This window comes from Sinocyclocheilus rhinocerous, unplaced genomic scaffold, assembly GCF_001515625.1.
Source record: "Sinocyclocheilus rhinocerous isolate Xijiao unplaced genomic scaffold, SAMN03320098_v1.1 scaffold35, whole genome shotgun sequence".
Classification (NCBI taxonomy): Eukaryota; Metazoa; Chordata; class Actinopteri; order Cypriniformes; family Cyprinidae; genus Sinocyclocheilus; species Sinocyclocheilus rhinocerous.
This window is the reverse complement of record NW_015661991.1, coordinates 570,155-571,867: the sequence shown is the minus strand read 5'-3', so window position 1 is coordinate 571,867 and position 1,713 is coordinate 570,155. Positions and strand designations below refer to the sequence as shown.

Here is a 1,713-nt window from a genome sequence, read left to right as displayed (position 1 = left end):
TGTGTGTGTGTGTGTGTGTGTGTGCATGCACGAGTGATGTGTGTGGGTTTGTGTGCATCAATTAAAGCAGCGCATTAATATAGAACGGAGATTAAACTGACTTGGAACTACCAGTGCATTAAACGGTTTTACTGCATACCTGCCAGCCAATCAGAATCCAGTGTTCAGACAGACCATGGAATAATACGTTTTGTCTCACATATCTAATAGGTTTCACACCAAAGTATGTTTTTTTCTTGCTTTCAAAAAGTGATGGGACAGCAGTATTAATGAAAGTGACAGTTACGTATGAGTGTACCTAATTAACACCTGCTTCTGTTTCAAATAACAACTCTGTAACAATTTCTTACCCTGTAAACTGTTGAGAATGGTGAAAACATAGAGCGCAGGGAGACTCAAGGGCCCATAGGTGGAGAAAGCCAGTACCCAGGGCACTCCCAGAACACAGCAGAGCCCGAGTAGAGACACCCATTCTTTCCATGCCCTCCTCCGATGGTCTTTAATCTTAAGAGTTTGTGATCTCAATTTGTGCATTTTAACCACCACCACTCCCAGCATAACCATGTTAAAGAGCATCACCATCCCGAGATAACCGTTGACAGTAATGTAGCTCACTGTCCGTGTGGTTATCCAGCATCTAAAGGAGAAGAAGCCAATGAAAACACTCCTGTTATAGGCCTGAGAGATGATGGAGAAGTAAAATTGCAGTGCAATTTGAATCGATTGACCTTACAGAGGTGTGATTGTTGAGTTTTCTTCACCCGTGTAAAAGGTATATTTGCCATACACTTTAGTCATACGGCATATTATCACGGTAATGGTAGGTACACCTATAGGAAAAGATTAATACAATAAAACAAGCTTATAATACATGTTTAATTCAAATGTAATTGTTATTTAAAGGTCAGTTCACCCCCAAAAATTGTCATTATTTACTTGCCCCTGTGTTCCTCCATGGAACACAAATAAAGTTGTTGATCAGAATGTTCTGTTCTGCCTGGTCCCGCTATTCAGGATTGAGTTGAGTTTGCCTTTTACAGTCCACTTTGATTTCAAAATTTGAATTCAGTTTGAATTGAGGTAGCAAACAGGATGCTAATCAGGGTATCTTCCGATTATTTATTTATTTTTATTTAATAATGAAAACAGAAAAATAAGAAAACGCCATATTTTTCAAAAACAAACAAACAAAAAAGTTTGGCTTGATATTTTGTTTTTACATTCAGGAATTAAAAAATTAATAAACAGCTTGAATATTTGATCTTTGCATGTGGGCGGGAATTAAACGCCCCTTCCCAATGATTGGTCAACCAAACATTAAACCATGTTCCCCAGTTCGGTGATTAATAATATTAATAAATATTTATGAATAAATATTTATTAATATTTATGAGATAAACTAATATTTCTCAGGTAGGTTGCTGAATTTATGCCTACACAGTTTGTGTCAAGCCATTTGTTAGCCTGGTAAAGAGAAATAGATTAAATATAGTTGAAATAAACGCATTAAGAATCCATACAACTGTAGCAGTGGAGGACTATTATTCTGTTGCATGGAACTGGGGAACAATAAATGATTGCAGTGGGAAGGTGTGTTTAATTCCTGCCCACATGCAGAGATCGAATATTCAAGCTGTGTGTTCGTTTTCTATCCCTAAACGTAAAAAAGAAGCCGAATTCTTTTTTTTTTTTTTTAAATGCAAAAGGCAACAC

At 36.8% G+C, this 1,713-nt stretch overlaps 1 protein-coding gene across 1 annotated transcript in view; it reads right to left on the bottom strand.

Moving 5' to 3' along the window:
• LOC107727117 (adhesion G protein-coupled receptor G3-like) overlaps nt 1–1,713 on the bottom strand; it is a 15,393-nt gene that overhangs the window by 5,509 nt on the left and 8,171 nt on the right. Inside the window, exons 10-11 of the mRNA XM_016536895.1 lie at nt 734–830; nt 351–637 (exon numbers count right to left, since the gene is read on the bottom strand). Coding sequence (XP_016392381.1) covers nt 351–637; nt 734–830 — 384 coding nt within the window. The remainder of the gene's footprint in view (nt 1–350; nt 638–733; nt 831–1,713) is intronic.